Consider the following 26,136-nt stretch of genomic DNA (forward strand, 5'->3'; position numbering starts at 1 on the left):
GATAAACTTATGTAATAAGCCTTAATATTTTATTGCTAAGAGTGATGGAAAATACATGAGACTGCACATAACTGAAATTATAATGACGTGAACTAAGTGACTTTTTGTGGTGCTGAATTCATCTGTTGTGGAGGTGTGGTTATTAGAATAGCGCTTGGAAAGTATTTCTGACAGGAAAAAGTTAGCGATTTGTTTTCCCAAAGAACCTCACATACAACAATAGCTATAAGCTGTTCATGAGGAACGTTGGATCTCTCCCAGGATTGAAGTAACTGTATTGTTTTTTGTTTTTATGTTGTTTTTTTTGGTCGGCATTTTAATATATTTTTGACGCATTGGAATGGATAATGGCGTAGTTGTTAGTGAAGACAAGATGTCTGACAGAGTTTTCAAATGAGTTTTTACCTCATGATATTCTCACTTCACAAGCCTTAATATTCTACCACAAAAAGTGCCGAAAAATATATAATATTGCACTTATCTAAAGCTACAATAAAGTAGACTATGAGTCAGCCTTATTGGACAAGCGTTAAAACATACTGTTTAAAGGGAAAATATAACAAGATACAAGCTGACAAATATTATTCTTGTGAGACATTTCAACCGTTGGACCCCAAGTTCATTATTAATATTCAGTCTGAGAAGGTGAAAACAATTGATATATAACTGTGACTTTTGGATCAGCGCTTAAACATATGGTTTAAATGGAAAATATAACATGTCTTGAGATATCATATAAGCTGACTGAATATTACTTTTGTGAAACTTTTCAACTTTTGGTCTACAAGTTTGCTTTTACTATTCTCTAGATTGAGAGCTTTGTTTTGATTACCTGTCAATTTTAATTTATTTATTTATTTATTTATTTTTGGAAAAGTAAAAAAAAAGGGGGGGAAAGGGGAAAAATAATAGAAAAAAAGAAAAGAGAAAGGAAGGAAAAAAAAGGAAAGAGGATGGAAAAAAAGAGGGAAAAAAGAAAGAAAAAAGGAAGGGAAAGAGAAGGAAAAAAGAAAAAAATGAATACTTCACCTGCTGCCTCACTTTTTTCTACAAAAAGCAATGGAAAAACTTATGAGTGAAATAAACTAAAATACCCAAAAAATATGAAAATGAAAATGGATCTAATAGGAATACACAACAAAAATCTAATGAACATTCTCTTCTGGCAGCTGAAGTTGCAAAATTACTTAACCCTACGATTGAAAAGGTTATTCAATCAGCTATTGGGAAAGCACTTGAACATTTACAAGGTACTATTAATAACTTATCTGAAAATCTTACCTCACAAAATCATCAGATGCAAGAATGACAAAATTTGGTTTGTGACATTCAAGATGACACAATTTCCACTTCAACAAGATTAGATGATGTAGAGAAGAAGACAAAGGATATGCAAGCAAAAATAGATGACCTCAAAAACAGGACAAGAAGAAATAACCTAAGGTTTATAGGAATTCCGGAATCTTACAAAATAAGTGATATTGTTTCATTTATTACTACAATAATCCCAAAAAAACTAGGGATTGATCAAAATTTAACAAACATGAAGTTGGAAAGAGTTCATCGCATCGGCCCTTTACGAGAACAAGTGCCTCTCAAACCAAGAGCAGTTATTGCTAAGTTTTTGGACTATTCTGAAAAAACCTTGTTACTTCAAGCTTACAAAAATATCATACAATGGAATTTGATTGCTTCGAGTTCTTATATTCCAAGACTATTCTATTTTGTTATCTCAAAAACGGAAGGAGTTCAGTACACTTTGCCAATCTTTATTTAAGATGAACATCAAATTTGCACTTACATATCCAATAAAGTAATAATTGGAGGGGATTTTAATGAATCTTATTTATGGCCTCTAGATAAGAGTGGTCCAGTCCAAAAACAATCTTTTAGGAAATCTAAATTGTTGGCAAATTTTGAAAACCAAACAAAGTTGGTAGATCTCTGGAGAATGTTAAATCCGACAGATAGGAACTTTACTTTTTTCTCTCATCCTCATGGGGTAGGTACTCGTATTGATTACTTATTTTCATTGATTGATGTGTTAAATAAAACCACATCAGCTAGTATTGGTAATATTAATTTGTCGGATCATGCCCCAGTCCTGATAGAAGTAGAATTAGGTTTAACATATCCAATCTTTCTAAAGGATAAGCCGGAATTCAACAATAAGTTGAGAGAAAGATGGACTCTATTTCTTAAGGAGAATTTGATACTTCAAGAGGGGGAATCTAATTTACCATTATTATGGGATACGTGTAAGGCAATAATTCGTGGGGAAATTACTTCTTATAGAATTAATTTTATGAAAAAAATTAACAAGGAGTTTATTTTTCATACCAAAGCTCAGAAAAAGGCATATCTGAATGTTATTATGCATCCTACTAAACAACATAGTGATAAATATAAAGAAACTTTAGATGAACTTAAACATTGGACTAATTTGAGAGATCAATCTTCCCTGGCTTACTATAAAGCTAAATTTAATAATTTACATAATAAGTCCAATAGATTTTTAGCCAATTTGTTTAAAAACTGCAAAAGTCCTCATAAACCAATGTTAATTAGAAACCAACTAGGTCAATTAACTAATCTTCCAAAAGATATAGTGAATATTTTTAAGGGGTATTTTGAATCTATTTATTCTCCTTCACTAACGATTGAAAATGAAAGTTTGAAGTTTCTTTCGAAAGTTAATTTTCCAAAACTGTCTGAAGAACAGTTAACCTCACTTAATCAACCAATTACTGTACTATTCAAGAAGTACTTTCCACTATAAGCTCACTTGAGGATTTTAAAGCAGGAGGGCCTGATGGTTTAACTTCTCCATTTTATAAAACATTGAAATTGGAACTAGCTCCCTTTCTGACTAATTTATATAACGAAATTGATTGCCATGGGAAAATTTTAGATTCTAGTTTTGTCTCCCATATAAAATTAATTCCGAAAGAAGGTAAAGACCTTTCTCAGCCGGCTTCTTTTAGGCCTATCTCACTAATAAATCTTGATTTTAAGATATTAACAAAAATAATTGCAGATAGATTATCCCTAGTATTACCTAGTATCATATCTAGAACAGTGGTTAAAAATATTAATACTTTATTAAATGTTATCTATAACGCCAAGAAATCTAAGATTCCATGCTCAATATTTATGGGATCCTGTCATCGGAAAACATGTTTTTTTCAAAACACATCAGTTAATAGTGCTACTCCAGCAGAATTCTGCACTGAAATCCATTTCTGAAAAGAGCAGATTTTTTTTAACTCAAGGGGGCTTGTCTTTTCACCAAGTTAGATCTTCGTGGGGCTTACAATTTAATCCGGGTCAGAGAAGGAGATGAGTGGAAGACCGCATTTAACACTCGTGACGGGCATTACGAGTATCTTGTGATGCCATTCGGCCTCTGTAACGCCCTCGCGGTCTTTCAAGAATTTGTAAATGACATTTTCAGAGATTTGTTGGGCCAATACGTGGTGGTGTACTTGGACGATATTCTTATTTTTTCCAAGAACCTTGCTGAGCACCGTCTACAAGTCCAAGAAGTCCTTTCCCGTCTACGGAGAAATAATTTATTCGCCAAGTTGGAGAAATGTTCCTTTGAGGTTTCGTCCATCTCCTTCCTTGGTTACATTATTTCTCAACAAGGCTTCAGAATGGATCCTGCTAAAATTTCCGCTATCCAGGACTGGCCTCTCCCCACCAGTGTTAAAGCTATCCAAAGATTCATTGGCTTTGCCAACTATTACAGACAATTCATTAAGGGGTTTTCATCCAAGGTGGCTCCCATTCTTTCCCTCATCCGAAAAGGGGGTAAGCCTCAGCATTGGCCACCTTTAGCTTTGGAGGCATTCAAGACTCTTAAAACTTCTTTTTCTTCCGCTCCCATTCTCAGACACCCAGAACCTCTCCAACCATTCTTCATTGAAGTGGATGCTTCAGATGTCGGTGCTGGAGCAATTTTGTCTCAAAGAGCGTCTTCTGATGGAAAACTACATCCCTGTGCCTTCTTTTCGAAAAAATTCACCTCTTCTGAACAAAGTTATGACGTGGGAAATCGTGAGTTACTGGCCGTCAAGCTTGCTTTAGAAGAATGGAGACATTTGCTGGAAGGTTCTTCTGTTCCTGTGACCATCTATACAGACCATAAAAATCTAGAGTATATTCAGACACTCAAACGCCTCAATCCTCGTCAAGCTAGGTGGGCACTATTCTTCTCTCGCTTTAATTTCATTTTAACCTTTCGGCCTGGTGCTAGGAACAAGAAGGCGGACGCTCTTTCCAGAAGCTTTCTTCTCGAAGATCTCAATTCTGCAGAACCAGAATCCGTTGTGCCTCCTACAAAGATCATCGCTGCTCTATTTCCCTCTTTGGCCTCTCAATTATTGTCTGTTCAATCTTCTGCTCCTGTTGGAACTCCTGTTGGTGTTGCCTTTGTCCCTCCTGAACTTCGTCATTCCATTTTGGTTCAGTCCCACAGCTCCAAACAGGCCGGTCATCCGGGAATCAGAAAGACCACTGAACTCCTGTCTCGTCTTGTATGGTGGCCTTATCTAAGAAAAGATGTCAAAGACTTTGTTTCTTCTTGCTCTGTGTGTGCTGTATCCAAGTCTGGACATTCCCCTCCTAAGGGGTTACTCCTACCACTACCCATTCCCTCCCGCCCATGGACTCATCTATCTATGGACTTCATTGTGGATCTCCCTAATTCCTCCGGTTACACAGTTATTTGGGTGGTGATTGATAGATTCAGCAAAGTGGAACATTTTACTCCTCTTCGGAAACTCCCCTCTGCTCCTGAACTTTCCTCACTGTTTATTAAACACATTTTTCGCCTCCACGGTTTCCCTGCCGAAATTGTCTCTGACCGTGGATCGCAATTCGTTTCCAAGTTTTGGAGGTCCCTGTGTAAAGCCCTTGGTGTTTCTCTTCAGTTTTCCTCTTCTTACCACCCACAGTCTAATGGAGCGGCAGAGAGGGTTAATCAGGCCCTTGAACAATTCCTCCGATGCCATGTATCTTTGTGCCAGGACGATTGGGCTGATCTACTTCCGTGGGCTGAATTCGCACATAATAATGCCTTACATGTTTCTTCTGGAAAATCTCCGTTTTTCTGTATGTATGGTCTTAATCCTTTGGCTTTTCCTCAGAACTTATTACTCACCAATGTCCCTGCCGCCAATGACCAAGCTGCCCACATGTCGGCCATCTGGCACGCCACTGTCGTCAATCTGGAGAAAAGTTCCTTGGTCCAGAAGAAATTCGCCGATCAGAGAAGAATTCCTTCCCCTCCGTATGCACCCGGTGACAAGGTTTGGCTGTCTACACGGAACATTCGTCTCAAAATCCCCTCTCCTAAACTTGGTCCTTTCTCCATCGCTGAGATCATCAATCCGGTGGCGGTCCGTTTACAACTTCCCCCGGAAATGCGGATTCCGAACGCCTTCCATGTCTCCTTGCTCAAACCTGCAGGTACTTCTTCTTCTTCTTCCTCCTCAGCTCCTGTCATGGTGGACGGTCATCAGGAATTTGAGGTGAAAAGAATCCTGGACTTCCGGGTTTCGAGGGGTACCCTACAATACCTCATTGAGTGGAAGGGGTTCGGCCCTGAGGAGTGTTCCTGGGTAAGAAGTTCGGATGTCCATGCTCCTCTCCTGGTCCGAAAATTTCATCGGCAGTTTCCTTCTAACCCAGGTGGTCCTGAGGCCCCCCCTAGGGAGGGGGGTACTGTAATGGAGTCCGAAATCAGTTTACAAAATGGTGGCCAAGATGGCGTCCAAGATGGCGGCTCCCTGGTTCCTCATGGACGCAGCCGGATGATGTCGACCTCTTCCCGCACTCTGATTGGTCGCCGGCGACGGAATGGACGTCGGCGTCAATAATTGGCGCCGGCGTCAGTCGCACACGTCGGTCGCTGACGCCAGCGCGTCCGCGCACATGTTATGACGCTGATGCGTCCAAATTGGCGCCAAATCTGGGACTATATTAAGGAGCTCTGGGAATTCACCTGTGCCCAATTATAGGTTTTAGCTTGCTACTCCTGGGTGTGATCTTGTGAAAATCCTTGTTATCCGTGTACCGACCTTTGCCTGAATTCCTCGACCTTGAACCTCTTCTGCCTGGACTGATCTTGTTGCCTGTTTGACCATTCTTTCGTCTCATCCTTATCTGTACTGCGAACTTGGACATTGTTATTTCCTCCCTTGGTCCTCACTACCTCTGAGGCCTTTGGGCCTTACAATGAGTAATGAATTGCCATCTAATTGATGAAGAGAACTCTGGGGAACCGGAGTCTTAAAGAACGTAGAGAAAGTAGCGTATTGCGCAGGGTTGCCATGGAGACATGTAGGCCTAGAACAGATAGGGAAAGCTTGAAGGCAACAGATACAACGCGTTTCCTTGACAACGAGGCCTTTAAGAGACAAGGAGCATAAGGACTGCCCAGTAGAAGCTTCTGATGAAGTCATGAATGCGATGAAACGTGTAAGACGGAAGCGGTCAGTGTCACCCCCAAGCGTCCCGGAAGTTTTACGCAGTACGTGGAGGCAACGCTGGTTGGAGCCAAGCCACAAAATACCGGTCAAAATTGGAGATAACACGGACAAGGCAGTGGATTTGATGTGCCTTTTTAAGCTACACAAATATCAGTGGAATCGTCTAATATTTCATATATGTAATAAAGGTTTTAAACTATATTCCTGCGCTTTACGGGGCAAATTCACTAGCGTTAAGGATTTTCGTTACTGCGCAAATTCACTAACGAACGCTGGCGTAGTTTCGCTAGTGTTACTTCGCACCCTTACGCCTGGCGAATTTTCGCTAGCGACGTAACTACGCAAATTCACTAACGCGCGTAGTGTACTGAACGCTACCTTTTACGCTAGACTTCCTTCGCCACCTCAGACCAGGCGAAGCGCAATAGAGTAGATAGGGATTGCTTCAAAAAAAGTCAAAATTTTTTCTAAGTCCCAAAAAACGCCGGTGTGTTTTCTACATTATGGGTGATAGGCTGAAAAAGATCGAATTTTTTTTTGGGGCTCCCCTCCTTCCCCCCTACATTTCCTGACTCATGGCAACTTACCTAGACAGTGGGCACATGTGTAGGGCAAAATAAAATTTTTATGTGATGTTTTGAAGGTTTTCTAGCCATTTGTAGTGCTGATATGTATTCCTCCATTGAAATTTGAATTTGGCGCCGTATGCAAATTAGCCTTCGCTAGCGTAACTTCGTTTCACTTAGCGAATCAACGCTAGCGCAACTTCGCAATCTTACGCTACCCCTGTGCGCAACTTCGGATTTTAGTGAATTTGCGGAGCGCTGGCGAAACTACGCCTGGCGAAGTGCGGCGAAGCGCGGCAAAGTTGCGCCTGGCGCAACTACGAATGTTAGTGAATTTGCCTGTACATCTCTACTAGCACAAAGCAACATCTGACCGTAACATCCTGGCCTTGCTGATAAGTGCATTTTTAAGTTGAACGTCTGAGTACCCACCTTGAAGCACACATTTGGGCAAAACTGAAAAACCACTACACTTAGATTTCTCTTCTATGCTACATTCTTATTCCCTGAGCTTCTTCTAGTTCCGACTCATACAGATCTTCGATATTTGAATCTTTTACCCGCGGAGAAACTGGGACTATTTGAGTTGGAATAAAAGGGGAAAAAGGGTTTTGGCCGCTCTAGACTCACCCCCTGTATGCTCAAATTAGTGTAGCTCCATTATGATGGACCGAGTGCTCAGCCACCAGCGTTCCCACTGTAATCAAATGTGCAAAAGGATGGAAAGGTGGCATTCCGGTAAAAAGAAGGTGGTGGTTTATTGCAACAGGTCACAAACCAACATCACCTGATGCATTTCGGGAGCAACTCCCTTAATCATAGGCTTACAGATACATTTGTGTCACTTCCTTAAAGGAACAGTAACACCAAAAAATGTAAGTGTTTTAAAGTAATGAAAATATCATGTAGTGTTGCCCTGCACTGATAAAAAAGATCTGTTTGCTTCAGAAACATTACTATAGTTCATATAAATAAGCTGCTGTGGAGCAATGGCGGAAATTGAAAAACGGCTATATGGCACAGTTTAACTAATGGATAACAGATAACACCATAAGACAGACAGAGCTTATCTGCTATCTGCTGTGTAACTTGAGCTTTTTCTCCTTTTCTCCTTTGAATGGCTGCCCCCATTGCTACACAGCACCTTTTTGATATAAAAAATAGTAGTGTTTGTTAAGCAAACACCGCAGTTTTACCAGTGCAGGGCAACACTGCATTATATTTTCATTACTTTAAAACACTTTTATTTTTTGACGTTACTGTTCCTTTAAATAGGCTATACAACAGTGACCTCTATGGGAATTACAAAAGAATATACAAAACGAATGTACAAAACAATATAAAGAAACGTATATATTTTTTCCTTCTGGTGTGTCTTATGTTGAATTAACCATATAAATATCTGTATAAAATAAAATATAATGAAATACTAAAATACTGATTAAAACAACCACAATGCATTCCAAAAGGAACACTTGTTGGTAGCTGAGACATGTGCCTGACCCAGAAAACAATAGGTTTTAGATTTCTGTTGGATCTAGCATTAGGACTATATGTGAGAGTATGGGTTATGTAGTTTAAGGCAATATTGGTACAGTATTTTGAGACTTCTATTTCGATCGTTTTTTTTCTTATTATTAATAATTTAATTAGTTAAATTGAGCTGACCTTGCTCTTGATCATTATGTTGGAGAACACTATATTCACTATATTTAGTTATAAAATAAATTATTTCATTTTGATGGGGTAATGTGCCCTTATTTTATTTATTTTCATCTGTGTATTTATTTTTTGATACTAGTCTGTTCGCTTTGTCATTGGAGTTATTTATGCTAACCTTAGAATAACCCCTTCTGCACAACTCCCTTGACTGTTCGCGAAAGGAGCTAGTCTGGCTGCAATTTCTGCGATAACATACAAATTGACTATATGGAATACTCCGTAAAGTGTGTTGTGGGTGACAACTGTTGGCTTTCAATATGGTGTTTCCTGCTGTAGGCTTGCGTAAAATCTCAGAGTCAATCTTGCCCTTATCTCTAATGCCTATTAGTTTCAAATCCAGAACATTTATTTCCTCTCTAATGTTCTAGTGAGAATTTTAAATTGAGACTATTATCATTTATATAGTTGTGAAAATCTTTTATTAAATCAAGTGGACCTTCCCAAATAAATAAGAGGTAAGACGAACATACTAAATAATGTGACTATGATAGGGGTTATCACATCCAAGGATGCACAACTGCTCCCACCAACCCATGTAGAGGTTGGCATAGGTGGGGGCAAAAGATGCCCCCATGGCAGTCCCACATATTTGGAGGTAATAGTCTCCATCAAAATAGAAAAAATTGCGAATAAGTAGAAATTCTAAAGTCAGTTAAGTGAAATCAATAAAATTGTTTGTGAATTGGTGCGACGTGTTCAAAATTTCTGTAATTGCCCTCGTTCCCATCATGTGTGGTATAGAAGAGTATAAGGAATAAAGGTCCATAGAAATCCAATAGTAATTATTCAACAAAGTGATCTTTTATTTTTTCTAATAAATGACCGGAGTCTCTTAGATATGAATGTAAATGTAGGACCAGGGGTTTAAAGGACCAGTAACGTCAAATTTTTTTTTTTTTACAAAATTCGTTAGTATACATCGAAATATAAACACCAACACACTTTAAAATTTTAAATTGCAAAGCCTTTATTAAAAAATAACTTACTGAAACTCCACTTCCTGTCCTCTTCAGAAACGGCGACACGGCGACCATCCATCCTGCAGCAGTTGATTTCTTCTCCCTGGCTATCTCTCCTGGCCACCCTATGTCTGCCGCGCTCTGCTCTGCCAGCAAGATTGACAGCCAGCTTCTTCTTCTCCTCCAGTCACTTCTTGATGCAGCCGTACTGGTCCTGGTGGTGATCATCTATGGGGCAGTTGTGGTTGGCACGAAACCCGCGTGCGCTGGCCTTCTCCCTGCACACTCAGTGTGCTGCTGCTGCTGACTGAGCCCTGCTGCCCCTTGTCTCCGCTGAACCCTGTGTGATGGAGGTCCCTGTTGGTGGTCTGCGACGGAGAGCGCTTGTTGTTGCTCCCACTGCCGGCCTGTCACTCCTGATCGCTGCTCCCATTAATAGTAGCGCCATGGAGAGCCTGTCCCGCAGTGCTGCTGCAGATTCCATTGCCGTACTTCTCCACCGATAACAGCTTCAGTTCAAGCGGCAGCGCCTGGGACAGCGACACGCTGACAGGCTCTCCTGTCAGATCCATGGCGCTCTCCACCGATAACTGCCGGCCTGTCACTCCTGATCGCTGCTCCCATTAATAGTAGCGCCATGGAGAGCCTGTCCCGTAGTGCTGCTGCAGATTCCATTGCCGTACTTCTCCACCGATAACAGCTTCATTCAAGCAGCAGCGCCTGGGACAGCGCCACGCTGACAGGCTTTCCTGTCAGATCCATGGTGCTCTCAGCCGCCCCCCACACGCTGCAGACCCCCTGTCAGCAAGAACTAATGAAAAAATATAATCTGAGCACGTTAATAAATAAAAGCGATGAAGAGTTCTGTATTGTCCTAATGAGAGCCTGTCAGCGTGGCGCTGTCCCAGGCGCTGCTGCTTGAATGAAGCTGTTATCGGTGGAGAAGTACGGCAATGGAACCTGCAGCAACACTACAGGGACAGGCTCTCCATGGCGCTACTATACTACTAACGAATTAGTTACTGGTTACTGGTCCTTTAAGACTGAAGTCCACCCAATCAGAAAGGCCCTCATTGGCTGAGCCAATGCTGGCCACAATGGGTCTTCCCTCAGGTGAAATTAGGGACTTGTGAATTTTAGGTAAGTGGTGGAACACAGGGACTATTGGCAAAGAGCGTATTAAATATTCTTTATCCCTGGGGGCGTGGTTTCTGACTCGACGTGAGAAGACAGGTTTTTGAGAGGTTCCGCCGGCCTATGTTAATATTTCCCGGAGGGACCAATTCCCTACTAACATGGACTGATTTACTCTCTATTGTGTTCGGCATCTTTGGGGCTACACCAGGGGTAGGCAACCCGCGGCCTCATCCCCTTTGCTGCAGCTCGGTCTATACATCCCTCACACCTGTTGGTGACTTCTTGAGTGTGCGACCGCGGTATGCTAATGGTCAGCTTACCACGGTAGCACATTCAGGAAGCAGGTGTGAGGTCTGTATAGACGTGACAGGCAAGACCGAGCCGCAGCAATATGATTCCTCATGGTCCTTACCGTGGTCACACACTCAAGACAATAGAGGGAAGACCAGCATGGAGCTTCAGAAACAGAAGTCACATTAAACAGATGAGAACACTAGCATTTAATAAGGCTATTCAGTGTTTCATTTATTTCAAATAAGGCCTACACATACACACTGCATTTCTGTTTGTTGTATTCTGTTGTTGTAGCAGTTAACATAAAATAAAATAAAATAAAGGTTACAACTTTTAAAAGTTTATAAGCTGTGTTATGTTTTGCGGCTCCAGACTATTTTTCTTTAGTGGAAGAAGAGGCAAAATGGCTCTTTTTATTGTAAAGTTTGCTGACCCCTGGGCTACACAATGGGCCCAGGCAAGCTACCCAAGAAGAACACAGAGGTTGTATCGCGGCTGGAAAAATATGCCCGATGTGAGAGACTTAACAAAGATGGCGCCGCTTCACGTGCGTCTTCGTCATCAAGCTCATTACCCCCGCACAGCCCGGCAGCACTAACACATCCTACACTGGCCGAAATGAAAGCGTCCAGAGACTCGTGCACAACATTAATTACCGCTAAAACTGAGAAACTAAAGGTAGAATTCTCTATCCTTAAGCAAGATATACAGCAGCTCCGTGAGCGCACGGTGGAGGCGGAACAGCACATTGGTGCACTGGAAAACTTGACTGCTCCTGTACCGCAACAGGTTTGTGACCTTCAACAGTCCCTCACACTGTCCCAATCCAAACTGGGCGATTTGGAGAACACTGGCTGAAAGACTCATTTGATGTTGCTATGCTTTCGACTACATTCACTGTTCAGCAGGCACACCAGATCCCGATGCGCCCACCAATACCAGGAGCGCCCCCCAAGGGCAATTATAGCGAGGCTCCTTAATGCAAAGGAGCGTGATGCTCTCCTCAGAATGGCAAGAATTTCATTGTATCCTGATTCTCCCTAGAAGTGCAACACCAAAGAACGCGTTTTCAAGATATCAAGAAAAGGCTGAGGGAGAAAAAGATTGAATATGCTGTAACCAGCCAAATTGAGGATTCAACGTAATAGCAGCACGCAGTTCTTCTCCTCTCCTCAGGATGTGGCAATGTGGTTTGAGAATACAGCTCCATAGAAATCCCCTTGGATATACTGTAGTTCCCTTTTTCATTGATAGCTGTTTGTATCCTGTTAATTCTTCTCTACTTACCAACGTGGATCCCCTTCAGGAACTTTATAAGCACATGAGCATGTTTTTCTGTCAAACTCTTTGCTTTCAGAATACAGTACTTTGACTTCTCCATTGCACTGTTCTCCATGACACGGGTCACACTGCTTTTCCCTTTTCTCTCATAATTGTCAGCAGTAAATTCCATGCTAATAATAGGCGAAGTACTTACTTTCTCTTCTCGGCTGTAAAAAAGTGAGCAGTTTAAATACGCCCTACTAACGTGTTTGATTTTTGTGTTTGGGGTACAAATTCTGCCTCAGTTGGGGTTGGGCAGAAAGGGTGGGACCCCCCATAACAATGGGAGGGCTAAGGGAGTTATTGTGTTAAAGGTTACTCAGGTAGTACTATGCTGTTCTCCTGGTAGGTGTTTCTATAAACTAACTTGGGGCTGTCAACCCATTGCCAATATTTCCAGTGATAAAACACCATTAAGATTTCTGCTATCTTAAAAGCCTCATTGCTGTCTTGGAATGTAAGGGGTCTAAATGACAGGGTTAAGAGGAAACTGGTGCTTGATCATGTCAAATCATTGGGGGCAGAGATTATAATGCTACAAGAGACCCACCTTACCGGTAGTAAGATCTTGGCACTTAGGAGACCCTGGGTGGTCTGGGCCTTCCATGCCACTCATTCCCCATATACCGGTGGTGTCTCAATTCTGATCAAGAAGACAGTTAACTTTAAACTCCTTGTGCTAAAATCTGATCGAAAGGGAGATATATTTTCCTAAACTGTTTAATTGACTCTGTTCAAACTATTCTGGCAAATAAAGATATCCCTCCCCCCATACGCAGATGACTGCATTATACAGTTCATATCCTATATAGCAGGTTTTCCCCATGCCCAAATAATTTGTGCTGGCGACTTTAATGCAGTTCTCAATGAACAGTTAGATAGATTGAAAGGTGTGGGTACTACTTCCTCCAATCGCACATGAAACCTTGCCGCTCTAATGGCAGATGTTTCCCTAACGGAGGCCTGGAGGTACTTTCACCCAACACAATTGGGATATTCCTGTTTTTCAGTATCGCATATGGCTCTATCTAGAATAGACATGATGTTCCTGTCTAACAGCCTACTGCCTAATGTTCAAACTGAACAATACCAAACTAGTGGTATTTCGGACCATGCCCCCCTTAAGCTAACATGGCATACAGATCTAGTACAACAGGGCAATAAGAGATGGTCCTTTAACCCTGTCTGGCTGTCAATAATTGATAATGATACAGCTACTGCTAATTCCTTAAGGAATATTTTACTATAAATCACGCTTCAGCAACCCCTGCGATGGTATGGGAGGCATTTAAGGCTAGCTTAAGATCCACCCTTCACTCTGAAATGAAAGCTGTTAAGAAGGCATCACAGCAAATGGAACAGCAGTTGGGTAGCCGTGTGGATGTTCTCACTTTGCAAACAAATACACAGCTCTCCCCTTCCAACTTGGCTGCATTAAAATTAGCTGAACAGGCTTACCTATCGCACTTGCAAAATCAAACCAAAAAGAAGCTGCTGTTCTCCAGGGCTAATTTCTGTGAAAGGGAGGGAAAAATTTTGGCTTACATATCCTCCCCTCCGGTAATATCTGAACTATATAGCTCACAGAGAGTAGTGCAGCACCACCCCAACGACATCATGTCTACTCTACAAGAATATTACTCCTCTTTATGTATTTCGAGGTTGGCAGCCTCTCCAGAGGACTTACACAACTACTTTAGAGATATCTGCTTGCCCACTTTACAGCCTGACCAAATCGATATTCTAGAGGCAGACATAACTGAGCAAGAGTTGATAGCAGCTATTGAGGCTTTTCCGACCGGGAAGGTACCTGGTCCTGATGGCCTTCCTATTGAAATTTACATACGCTTTCAGAAGGTAATTACCCCTGCATTAACTAAGACCATTAAGGACGCATTAGACTCTCAAACTTTGCCCCCCTCTATGTATGAAGAGACAATAATCCTGCTGTAAAAACCTGGCAAGGATCCAAGAAAATGTGATGCTTATCGTCCCATTTCCTTGTTAACAATGGATATCAAAATTCTGGCTAAGGTACTTGCTACAAGGTTGGGCTCAATAATTCACCATTTTATCAATGAAGACGAAACTGTTTTTATACCTGGTAAATCCACATCCCTGAATATACGTAGACTGTATGCTAACTTAAGTCTTCCTCATGACAATCAAGGTCAAAGAACCATAGAAGCTTTGGATATAGCCAAGGCGTTTGACACGGTAGAGTGGGGGTACCTATGACAAACGCGACAGTCATATGGGTTTAGTCCCAAATTTATTAATATGATTAAACTTCTGTATGCGGCCACGACAGCTGCAGTAAGAATTAACAGCTCCATTTCAACTGCACAGAGGGACTAGGCAGGCACTTTTCCCTCTTTTGTTTGCTCTGGCAATCGAGCCCCTAGCCCATCTCATAAGGAAGCACGAGAATATCTCAGGCTTTAAATTTGGTCACAGAGAGGATAGGGTTAAATTATATGTAGATGACGCATTGCTCTACTTGGGGGATAGAGAAGATTCCTTAAAAAATGTAATGTCCATTCTATCAGAGTTTGGCACAATGTCTGGACTAAAATTAAACCAAACCAAGTCTATTGCGCTTTTGATAGACCCACTTATGGAGCATGATCGTTCGGCTAGCTTTCCTTTTAAAATAGTGACTGTCTAAAAAATTTGTGACGTCTAATCTGTGGTCCTATCAGCATTTAAATCTAGACCCATTTCTTGAAATTGTGGTCTAATTTACCCATTGGTCCTTCAGGAAGAGTCCAGCTTATCAAAATGCTTTTCTTGCCCAAACTCTCATACATGCTTCAACATGCCCCTGTGTGGATACACAAATCCTATTTTGTTAAAACAAATGCTCTCTTTAGACAATTAATTTGGGCTCCTTCCAGACCCAGGCTAAAGTTGGAAAAACGAATGCGTGCTAAAGCAGGTCTAGACTTACCAGGTATGTATCTGTATTATTTGGCAGCCCCACTGGGGAATTTAGTCACTTGGGTAGAGAGTGCTCAGCATAAAACCCTCCATTCTCTTTGGGCGCAATTAACTGGGTTTGATCTAAACCCGATAAGCTGGTTCCTGGGTAAGCCATTGAATAACCATAATCAGGTACTGAGATTGTCCTTATTTCAGTCACTGCGTAAGACTTGGCAGCTGGCTAATATAGCAATAATGTCTACAGTTGCAGACCCACTCACGCCACTTTGGAATAATCAGGACTACCCAGCAATTGCCAAACTAGGCCCTATGCCTCAGTGGGCACAGTGTGGTATTATTACTCTTGGGGATGTGTGGCATGATGGAAAACCAATTTCTTTTGCGCAGTTACGTGATCGCCACCACCTCCCTTTTAATAGGCTCAGTCGTGCCCTTAAAGTAGCTCACAAACAACGTAATATTACCCTCTCCACCCACCCACTCCTGTCATACATTAATAAAAGGTATAGTTACTATGCTGTATGCTAGATTACAGCAGAGTGTCCACGGTAGTACCCTCCAGGAGCTATGTCATAAATGGGAAATGGATGTGGAAATATCTTGGAGGAAGAATGGCAAGAAGAACAAGGATCTACCGTTTTGGTATGCCCCAACTATAGGTTGCATACCATCCAATTGTATATCATACATAGAGCATATTACACCCCTGCCAGACCTCATTAATGCTGACACCCCGATCTTTGTACCAGATGTGCCTTAGGAAAAGGGTCTTTTATACATATGATGTGGACTTGCAGCAAGATCACTTTGTATTGGGGATCCATTTTAGATGATACCTTGGATGCTATTATGCAAATTAAAATGGATAGATCACCGAAAGTGTGCATATTAGGTATATTGCAGGACCTTAAGCTGAATCAATATCAAGTTCTTCTCTTGCAAGAGACATTGCTACAGGCTAAGCGGCTTATAACTTAGAACTGGAGGAATATTGCCCCTCCTACCTTTGCTAATTGGAAACAAAGCATGCGGGATATATGTAACGTCGAACACCTCTGAATATATAAAAAGGGGGTCCCTACTAAATTTCATAAAATTTGGGGCCCTCGGTTGGATGTATTCCCCATTCCCCCACATATGCTCCCGATAGTTGGGCAATAAAGACCAAGAAAGCATGTTATTAGCAAGTTTGTGATATATTGCATTCCTTGCTTCTTTTTTTTGGCATATTTATTTAACTCTGACTCATGTTGCTCTCTATGTAATCATAAGTATTGATACGTGATGTTCAACATCCTTGTACTAAACAATCTGAGATTTCTGTAACCAATCCACAAGCTGAACAGTGATATGTTTGTTTTTCTGATGTGACAACTTTTCAATAAACTTCCTGAGTTTAAAAAAAAAAATTCTTTATCCCTAGAGTCCACCACTCCTAAGGAAATGCCATCAGAGACCAACTGGTTGATTTCATCCAAAAATCTCTCTTGTGGATTTGAGGATAATTTCTCATACACTTCCATGTCTCCCAACTGTCTCCTCGTTTCAGCTGAATAGTCCTCCCTATTCAGTAGTACTACACCCCCTCCTTTTTCTAACATTATGTTATGTTAGGGTTAGCACGTAGTGCCTTCAATCCCTTTCTATCCTCAATGGATATGTTATCATAAGTCTTTTCCCAAGTCTACCCAAGTGTAATTTCTTACAGTAATTTTTGAATAGTTCTTGAAACATGTCGATAGACGGACATCTAGACTGTAATGGATAGAAATCGGAAAACAACTTCTTCAGCAGTTTGATATGTCCCACTAGTCCCTCATCACTAGATTCGTAAAGAAAGCAAATCAGTTAAATGGCATTGTTCCTGAAAGGTAGTGAGAGCTATGGGTTCTCCATCAACTCTCTGCATTCTTATATCAGTGTTCACATTCGTATCCATGGTTTCACCAGTGTATGAATAAAACTGTGGTCATCCTATATTAAGATAATTATATATTGTAGATTACACTGTATGTGGTACCCTGACCTCTGTAATGAAAGTCAAGGCAAAATATTTCTAAATGTAGGCAATATCAACAGACACCTGACGATCCAGAGAACGGTCTCAGATTCCTCCAAGATGCCCATTTGAACAGATTGACAGTCCAAGATATGGAAATCCTAGACGCACCTATTACAGAAACAGAAGTCTCAATGACCATCACTAAATTTAAAAATGGTAAATCTCCGGGTCCAGATGGTTTAGGAATAGAATTTTACAAACTATTACTCCCAGAAACGACTCCATTATTAACGACCCTATACAATGATATTTTACAAGGAACCACTATGGGATAGAGCGACAGACACTAGAATTATTTTACTACATAAAGAAAGTAGAGACCCCACTGTACCATCATCATATAGACCAGGGGTCAGCAACCTTTACTATGAAAAGAGCCATTTTGCCTCCTCTTCCACTAAAGAAAAATAGTCCGGAGCCGCAAAACATAACACAGCTTATAAACTTTTAAAAGTTGTAACTGTACTGTTAGGACAGGTATATGTCTTTTCATTTGATTACAGGTATGAGCAGTCCTTCAGCTCCATCTACTGGACACTTGTAGATATTTCCTGGTGTTAGTTATTTGTTTAATAAAGTTAGTTATTGACCTCCGATGTCATAACTCCAGGTTGGTGAGTGTATACAGTTTTATTTGCTTAATATACTCAGCTTTTGCATCTTAGATAGAGAGGTTTGTTTCTGTTTGGTAGCAGATTTATTACATCTGTGTAATGTATATGCATGTGTACTGTATGTATATCGTTTCACCAGTCCAGCCACTTATACCTCTTTATTTGTATGTATTTCAGTTTTACCCTTTCATCTTTAAATACCCATTAAACAAGTTAACAACTTACACAGTGTGGTGCTTTGAAGAAGGGTTATCTGCCTGTTAATCTTACTTCAGACAGTGAGCAGGACAGAACAGTAGACAACATCACGCATAGCTGATGCAATACAGCACAGTAAAACAACAGCTGGTATCAAGAGGCCCACACGCAGAGAGGATTAGCAAATACCACAGAGATACAGTACAGCTTCAGTTAACATAGTACCACGTGCTAACTTTTATCAACATTAGACGGCGAGATGTCTGAACGATCAATCAAGACCAGATCTAGGGTGTCACATTCATCCAGACTCTCAAACCGCTCCCAGGTGTCTGATGCTGCGCTTTTCCGTGCAGAAGCTGCCGCTGCACTAGCTCAACTCACATTTACTGGGAAGGAAACAGAGCTAAAATTAGAGAAGACACGCTTAGAGGCTATGATGGAGGCAGACAAGGCAAGGTTAGAAGTGGAGGCAAAGCTTGAAATGGCACGCTTAGAAGCTTCAATAGAGATTCTTAATTTACGTAAGACGGTGGCAATTGCGAATGCCAAGGCAGCTGCATTAGATGCAGTTCTTGACACTACAGAACAAGCAAGTCAGAAATTCACTATGCAGCCTGATGTAAAACCAGAAACTGCTATGCAACATACTAAAGAATTTGTACTGAAACATTCACAGGAGTACAGTCCATCAATGCCAAGCCTAGAAAAGCTTAGTGAATACAGAGACAGTGATGTTATCCCATCATTTGAGCAAAATCATAGTATACCTCTCCAGAACATTCCTTTACAATGTGACTACAATGTGCCCGTAGTTACCTCTACCTCACCACCAGATGGTGCTCTGTTACAAGAACAAAAGGATTTCAAACAATTGTATCCTGTTGATGTGAAAACTCCTGCAGCCAGAGACTATAATGACATTCAGAGGACTTTACCTGTTACTAATAAATACAGCTATCCTCCTGTTACACAACCAGTGATTCCTGATAGAGGCAGTCATTCTCCAGAGGGAGCATACCAGTACACACCAGATGTGAAGCCAGCGCTTCCTATTAAGCCTGATTCAGACCAACTTACTGGCAATCAGCAGATGTCAGACTTAGTGAGATTTATGACACGCAGAGAAATGATAACATCAGGCCTTGTTCAGTTTGATGAGAAGCCAGAAAACTACAGGGCTTGGGCGTCATTTAAAAATTCTATAGAGGATCTACACCTTTCATACAAAGAAGAAACAGATCTCCTAGTGAAGTGGCTAGGTCCAGAGTCCAGCAGACAAGTGAAAGGCATTCGGGCAGTATATGTCAATGATTCTTGTAAAGGACTACAGATGTCATGGCAAAGGTTGAACGAAGATTATGGAGCTCCAGAGAAGATAGAAAAATCCCTGTGGGACAGGATTGACAACTTTGGGAATATCTTTGAAAGAGATTGCAGCAAGAAACTTAGAGAATTCATTGATCTGGTAATAGAACTGTTGGCAGCAAAAAATGAAGGTTGCTTTCTAGGACTAGATAATCTTGATTCCGCTAGAGGAATAGAAGACCTTGTAAAAAAGCTGCCAGATTCTCTAAAAAAGAAATGGGCATCACATGGAACCAAGTACAAGGAAATACATAATGTACTATTCCCACCATTCTCTTATTTCGTGCAATTTATCTCTCAACAGGCAAAGATGTACAATGACCCAGGGTTTGCTCAGACGTTCCAGACCTTTGGTGACAACAAGCCAGAGAAATACCGCTACAAGAACACCCCTCAGAGAAGTTCCATCAGGGTGCACAAGACTGAAGTATCTCAAGCTACAGGAAACTCTTCTGCTTTCACTGATGCCAAGACCATGGACTTAACTAAAGGATGTCCGATTCATCACAAACCTCATCCTCTGTACAAATGCCGAGGCTTCAGAGGTAAGTCCCTTGATGAGAGAAAGACTTTCTTAAAACAAAACAAGCGACAGGACAGAGATCCCAACCCCAGAGGTGGCTCTTCATCACAAACATCTAAAGTCACTTGGTAGTGAGATACCCAAGCTTGATCCATCAGTATCTATCCTTATGTTGTTAGGAAGAGACATAATTAGGGTCCATAAAGTGAGGCAACAGATCAACGGACCACATAACGCTCCCTATGCACACAGATTAGACACAGGATGGGTCATAGTGGGCAATGTATGCCTGAAAGGAGTCCATAGACCAGACTTAGTACACTGTCTTTACACCAGAACCTCAGAAGAGAGCTGCAGATCCCTCTTTCCACCTTGTCCATACTTCTACAATGTGAGGGAAAACTATTACATGAATGTATGTGTAACTATGCAATCCTCAGTGTCTACGTACAAATCCTCTTGCAAAGAGTTTGAGGATCATGTAAGCCACAGTATCTTTCAGAGAACTACAGAAGATGAGACGGTTGCTCCTTCTCTGGAAGATCTTGCCTTTATGAAAACGATGAAGGAGGGTTTCTACAGAGCAGAACACAGTAGCTGGGTAGCTCCTCTACCCTTCAAACCACAAAGAAAGCAGCTACCAAATAACAAAGAACAAGTCTTGCAACGTTTCAGGTCCCTACAGAGGTCTCTTAAAGTAAAACCTGAGATGAGACAGCATTTCTTTGCATTTATGGGAAAGGTAATCCAAAATGGCCACGCAGAGATAGCGCCACCTCTCAATCCAAGGGAAGAGTGTTGGTATCTGCCTCTCTTTGGAGTCTACCACCCCAAGAAACCCCAACAGATTAGAGTTGTCTTTGATTCAAGTGCACAGTGTTGTGGGGTATCCCTGAATGACATTCTGTTGAAAGGCCCAGACCTAAATAATAACCTCCTTGGTGTGTTGTTACGCTTTCGCAAGGACACCATTGCATTCATGGCTGATATCCAACAGATGTTTCATTGTTTTCTAGTTAGACCTGAAGACAGAAACTACTTAAGGTTCTTCTGGCACAAAGACAATGACCCTGCACATAGGTTTTGTGCTAGGAAAAGCTAAGTTAGCCCCATGTCCAGAACTTACAGTCCCACGACTCGAACTCTGTGCAGCAGTCCTCGCAGTGGATATAGCTGCATTCATAACAAAAGAAGTTGACACCAATATAGACTCTGTCAGCTACTTCACAGACAGCAGAATAGTTTTAGGCTACATTTGCAATGAGAAAAGAAGATTTTATGTCTTTGTTAGCAACAGAGTTTAGCAAATAAGAAGATCCTCTCTCCCTGAACAATCGCACTATGTGTCAACAGAGAGCAATCCAGCTGATCTGGCCACAAGATCTGTATCAGCAGCACACCTGAAAGATACTATGTGGTTCACAGGTCCACCCTTCTTGAGTCATTCTCACCACTTGAAACTAGAGACTGAAACCTTTACATTAGTGGATCCAGCTCAAGATACAGAGATTCGTCCACAAGTTACAACCTCGAGTACAACATCCAAAGGTAAAGAACTAGGGTCTGAATGTTTTTGCAGGTTTTCTAGCTGGAATACTTTGACGAGAGCATTAGCATGCCTCATTCATGTAGCGCATCTGTTCAAACAAAAAAGAGACAGCCAACTTGATCTTTGTAAGGGCTGGCACCTTTGCAAAGAACTAAACTTGGTGCATGACTTTAAGAAAGCTAGAACAGTCACCATACAGAATGTTCAAAAAGAGACTTTTGCAAAAGAAATACAGAGCATTTTAGAAAAGGAAGGCATGCCAAATGATAGTCCTCTCAGAGCATTGGACCCTTTCATAGATGAAAATGGACTACTGAGAGTAGGTGGTCGCTTGAGAAATGCAGACCTAGGACCAGAAGAAAAGAATCCAATTATTGTGCCTGGTCATCACTACATTGCTACCCTCATTGTTCGTCACTATCACATCCAGTCGCAACACCAAGGGCGCCACATTACAGAAGGAGCCGTCCGCTCAGCAGGATACTGGATAACAGGAGGAAAGAGATATATGAGTAGTCTCATCTTTAAATATGTCATATGCAAGAAGCTCAGAAATACTTGTGAAACACAAAAAATGGCAGATTTGCCACCTGATAGACTGAGAACAGATCCACCATTCACTCACATTGGCCTTGATGTATTTGGGCCATGGACAGTCTGCTCAAGACGTACACGAGGAGGCTCTGCCGACAGCAAAAGATGGGCAGTTCTTTTTACTTGTCTAAATATCAGAGCCATTCATATTGAAGTGATAGAATCCATGGACACTTCAAGCTTTATAAATTCTTTCAGAAGGTTTTTGCTATACGTGGTCAAGTCAAAACTATCAGATCTGATCGTGGTACCAACTTCGTTGGAGCATGCGGTGAACTTGGAATCTCTTCCAACCTTAACTATGAAGAGATAGAAAGTTTCCTTTCCAAACAAGAGGTGTGTTGGATCTTTAATCCTCCTCATGCCTCCTACATGGGAGGTGTGTGGGAAAGAATGATAGGAGTTGCAAGAAGAATATTAGACTCCATGCTTCTACAGTTACCTTCAAAACTCTCTCATGAGGTTCTCATTACTCTAATGGCAGAAGTGACTGCAATAGTGAACTCAAGGCCTCTGACCCCAGTCTCATCAGATCCTGAGGACCCACAAATACTTACTCCAGCTACACTGTTGACTCAGAAGTTTGCATCTTATCCTGTACCTTCTGGGAACTTTGATGGTAAAGATCTCTATAAAAGACAATGGAGACAGGTTCAAAGCCTAGCCAAGGTCTTCTGGGACCGGGGGGCGAACAGTATCTATCTACCCTGCAGGTAAGAAGGAAATGGCAATCAGATAGACCTAACATCAACACAGGAGATCTTGTCCTTCTAAAAGATCAACATACCAAGAGGAATGAATGGCCTATGGGTCGTGTAACAAAGACTTTCCCTGATAAAGATGGCAAAGTTCGCAAAGTGGAAATAAAGATTGCCAGAGTTCTACATTATTCTTCAGACCAGTGACAGAGCTCCTCCTTCTTCTTCAGTCTGAAGACCCTGCTCCCTGATTGGACTAGAATGATTGTGGTGATCTTACAGACACCAGGCGGGGAGTGTACTGTTAGGACAGGTATATGTCTTTTCATTTGATTACAGGTATGAGCAGTCCTTCAGCTCCATCTACTGGACACTTGTAGATATTTCCTGGTGTTAGTTATTTGTTTAATAAAGTTAGTTATTGACCTCTGATGTCATAACTCCAGGTCACAGGAAGTAGGTGTTTCCAGCCTGTGCAGTTCATCTCATGTGCTTTCAGCTTTCTCCGTGCTAAACAGGCCCTATGCAGCATTGTTGGTGAGTGTATACAGTTTTATTTGCTTAATATACTCAGCTTTTGCATCTTAGATAGAGAGGTTTGTTTCTGTTTGGTAGCAGATTTATTACATCTGTGTAATGTATATGCATGTGTACTGTATGTATATCGTTTCACCAGTCCAGCCACTTATACCTCTTTATTTGTATGTATTTCAGTTTTACCCTTTCATCTTTAAATACCCATTAAACAAGTTAACAACTTACACAGTGTGGTGCTTTGAAGAAGGGTTATCTGCCTGTCAATCTTACTTCAGACAGTGAGCAGGACAGAACAGTAGACAACATCACGCATAGCTGATGCAATACAGCACAGTAACCTTTTTTTTTATTTTATTTTAACTGCTACAACAACAGAATACAACAAACAGAAGTGCAGTGTGTATGTGTAGGCCTTATTTGAAATAAATGAAACACTGAATAGCCTTATTAAATGCTAGTGTTCTTATCTGTTTAATGTGACTTCTGTTTCTGAAGCTCCATGCTGGTCTTCCCTCTATTGTCTTGAGTGTGTGACCACAGTAAGGACCATGAGGAATCATATTGCTGCGGCTCAGTCATGCCTGTCACGTCTATACAGACCTCACACCTGCTGGCGGCTTCCTGAATGTGCTACCGTGGTAAGCTGCCAAAGTGTAAAAGAAACGGATCCGCACACACTCTGATTAATGCAGTCGGGGAATATCCCCTTTTATTCAGCCACCAAACATCAACGTTTCGGGGGGGGGAAACACCCACCCTTCATCAGGATAAATTATTTGTGCAGTCACCCATTTAAACCCAACTTCCCACGCCTTCTTTTCCCATCATGCAGTTTGCCACAAAAATTAACCCTTATGTGGGATACAGGAAATTCAACCTATTTGTAACATACAATAAAGCAATCAATTTGGTAAGACAGGTTACAAAATGATCTTTTTCTATCTTAAAGTGCCCAGGTGCAATAATTATTATATATATAAAATATGGTATCAAAAACATTTTTTTAAACAAATTTTTTTTAAAAAAACCACATACATTAAACACCATATTGCAAAAATCCAAGTGTTGTATTATAATACCTTACTGCCCTTGGGATTTTTCTAATAACCCTTAATATTATATGTGATCATTCATTCACTGTGGTAAGCTGACCATTAGCATACCGCGGTCGCACACTCAAGAAGTCGCAACAGGTGTGAGGGCTGTTTAGACCGAGCCGCAGCAAGCAGGAGGCTCTGGAGCCGCGGGTTGCCTACCCCTGGTCTACACTAAAAGGGACCTAGTCATTCACCATGTGTCTGTGCACATCCAATGACATCTAAATGTGTTAGAACCCGCCTAATAAAAATATAAATTCTCTTTTAGTGCCCTTAATTCAAACCACTATTATGTGTAAAATCCCGTGCTGCCACACACTTAATAATGTGCCTACATTTGAATACATGACTAAACCCATCAGTAATTTATTGTATTACCACAAGGAGCAATCATGTTATACACTTATTCCCATCACATATATGTGTTATCACAAAAATAAAGTAAAAAAATAAAAATTCAAAATACAAAAATAAAAAATATAAAAAATATATACATAATGCAAAAACCAAAAATTGTTCATAGTCCCTTTTTTTAAAAAATATTTTTATTTATGAGGTTTTATAGAGAAATAAACAGCAGTTAAGGTACAACATTGCATTTAGACATTTTGAAATTGACAACGAGAAGAATAAAAAACAGTTCCCTTACAGACCTTAATCAACAGGACATCTATAGGGTGATTAAGACAGATGGAAAAATCCTGGATGTTACTTTGTTGGTTCCCTATAACCTGTGAATGTTTTCCACTCTTTGGCAATGGATTGCCTTGCCGCCAAGAATATGTGATTTAACAGCTTTAGTTTCTGCTTAGGTACCTCCCTAGGGGGTACCACTTAAAGTGCTTCCTGAGGAGCCTTTTTTAGTTTCAACTGTAGTACTGTAGTACTGAGTAGACCCGCACCCAAAATCGGGCGACTCTCGGACAGGTCCACCAAATATGTGCCATGGTACCTTGGGCGGAACACCCTCGGAAGCATTGGTCATTGGGGCTATGGTGGATTTTAGCCAGTCTGGCTGGGGTCAGGAACCATCTGAATAGAACTTTGTACCCAGCTTCAGAGATAATAGTATTGAGGGAACTGTGCCTTAAGTTGTCCAAAGCTTTCAGCCAGTCTTCTTCAGATAGGGCCACCCCTAGTTCCTTGTGCCAAGCTCTGATGTATGAGAAGTCTAACATTTGGGCAGGGGAGACCATGTTTCGGTATAGTAGCGATATGGCCTTTGGGGTTATTGAGTAATTAGTACACCATCGCTCAAAGTAGGTGTGGCTAGCTGCATAAGGATTTCTTAAAGTGCACAATTCCCTTGCCCAATGTAGCAGTTGGGACACTCTGAAGATCTCTGTGTCAGGGAGATCATAGTGCTCTTTCAAGTATGAGAGTGTTAAGGGATCCCTAACTGTCAACAAATTCCCAAGTCTAGTAAAGTTGTTAGAAGACTACCATGCAAAGGAGTTG

The 26,136-nt window shown here is 41.2% G+C and overlaps 1 protein-coding gene across 1 annotated transcript; it reads left to right on the forward strand.

The window, feature by feature from the left end:
• Window positions 1-21,519: 21,519 nt before the first annotated feature.
• On the forward strand, window positions 21,520-23,936 carry LOC121400535. The gene is made up of 2 exons (XM_041583795.1): window positions 21,520-23,581; window positions 23,759-23,936. Exon 1 carries the CDS (start codon window positions 21,616-21,618, stop codon window positions 22,657-22,659), a length of 1,044 nt encoding a protein of 347 aa, XP_041439729.1. The 5' UTR covers window positions 21,520-21,615; the 3' UTR covers window positions 22,660-23,581; window positions 23,759-23,936.
• Window positions 23,937-26,136: the final 2,200 nt, after the last annotated feature.

This window comes from Xenopus laevis, chromosome 2S, assembly GCF_017654675.1.
Source record: "Xenopus laevis strain J_2021 chromosome 2S, Xenopus_laevis_v10.1, whole genome shotgun sequence".
Lineage (NCBI taxonomy): Eukaryota > Metazoa > Chordata > Amphibia > Anura > Pipidae > Xenopus > Xenopus laevis.

Coding starts and splice junctions, on each gene's coding strand:
- LOC121400535 (XM_041583795.1), top strand. CDS start 21,616: ATGTGGTTCACAGGTCCACCCTTCTTGAGTCATTCTCACCACTTGAAA.